Consider the following 1,233-nt stretch of genomic DNA (forward strand, 5'->3'; position numbering starts at 1 on the left):
GTGGAAAAGGTGGAAATATTGCCGCGTATGACACGCTCTATACACCTTGCAATTTTTATTTCCGAAAGTGATTTCTGCAAGTATTCCAAAACGGACTTTCTGGATGTTTAGATAGGAAAGTAGACTTTCGCAGTTTGGACGCACTTTTGGAAATCACTATGGTAACAAGAAGGTTCGAGACTTGAAGGATAAAAGTGAATTTGTCGCCAAAATAAACGATGTTGCCACTCTAAAGAATTCTGCGAAATGAGAAAATAGCTGTCAAAGAGAAAAATAATATTTGAAAGCAAGCGCTAAACAGTATGCTTCGTACTGTTTGCGGTCTACACGTGCGGGATCTGGTATGCGGCCTCACGCACGAGGATTTTCAAGCACATGAAGGCGGTTAGTGAAGAGTAATGAGCTTAATGTGAACACCTCTAATACTTTTCGTAAAATTAAATGCGACCCTATAATTTTAGCCGTCAAATTTGACAACTTCAAAGTTTTCGAAATGTTCCGGCGAGAAGAAGAAGAACACCGCGCTCAAAAATTATTCACAATCGTATGGAATTTTCCCATCACAGCATTGAGTTTTTTGTTTTGGTTTGCAACGAAATTTCTAAAAATACTTAATTTTTCAGGTTAAAATTTTTTGTTTGGTAAACAGTTTGTGCGCATTTGTAAATTTATAGTGAAAATCCTCACAATCAACAAGAGTGTTCCATTATAAGAGACGGGGAAAAATGGCATATGGGCGTAGCGCCAGAATGCGCAACGCCAATACTGGTGTGGCACACGCCACTACCTCTAAGGTTAGTCATGTGAATTTTTACAAAATTGTAATAAAACGATTCATTTAATTACAATTACAGGTAATGCCTCATGGCGAATTCATTGATCGCATACGCAAGTCGCTTTACTTTGGTGGCGGCGCATTGGTGGAGGAAATGCAAGTGTCACGTCCACTTGCTGAATATGCATCGGAACTATTTTCTGCACCGCACAAGGGACACTCATTGAATCGTTTGAATACAGTAGCGGCTGGTAGTGTACATGCCTCTCCCTGTTCACTCATTATGGCATTGATATATTTAGATCGGCTGAATGTAACAGATCCGGGCTATGTACGACGCATAACTCCACAGGAACTTTTTATTGTATCGATGGTATGTACATATGTATGTATATAGTAGGTACGTAGTAGATTCGCTTGTGCACATAGAGAAGTAATACATACATATGTGTGCCATT

General features: G+C 39.3%; 1 protein-coding gene across 1 annotated transcript; it reads left to right on the forward strand.

Annotated features, from left to right (window-relative positions):
- Positions 1–576: 576 nt before the first annotated feature.
- Positions 577–1,226, forward strand: LOC108356537 (protein CNPPD1-like). Its single transcript, XM_017607642.1, has 2 exons — positions 577–794; positions 855–1,226. The coding sequence occupies exons 1-2, from the start codon at positions 726–728 to the stop codon at positions 1,170–1,172; spliced, it is 387 nt and encodes a 128-aa protein (XP_017463131.1). The 5' UTR covers positions 577–725; the 3' UTR covers positions 1,173–1,226.
- Positions 1,227–1,233: the final 7 nt, after the last annotated feature.

Source organism: Rhagoletis zephyria, unplaced genomic scaffold (genome assembly GCF_001687245.7).
Source record: "Rhagoletis zephyria isolate East Lansing unplaced genomic scaffold, Rhagoletis_zephyria_1.1 Rzeph_scaffold_60610, whole genome shotgun sequence".
NCBI classification, from domain to species: Eukaryota; Metazoa; Arthropoda; class Insecta; order Diptera; family Tephritidae; genus Rhagoletis; species Rhagoletis zephyria.

Coding starts and splice junctions, on each gene's coding strand:
- LOC108356537 (XM_017607642.1), top strand. CDS start 726: ATGGCATATGGGCGTAGCGCCAGAATGCGCAACGCCAATACTGGTGTG. Junction 795..854: donor CACACGCCACTACCTCTAAG/GTTAGTCATGTG, acceptor TTACAATTACAG/GTAATGCCTCATGGCGAATT.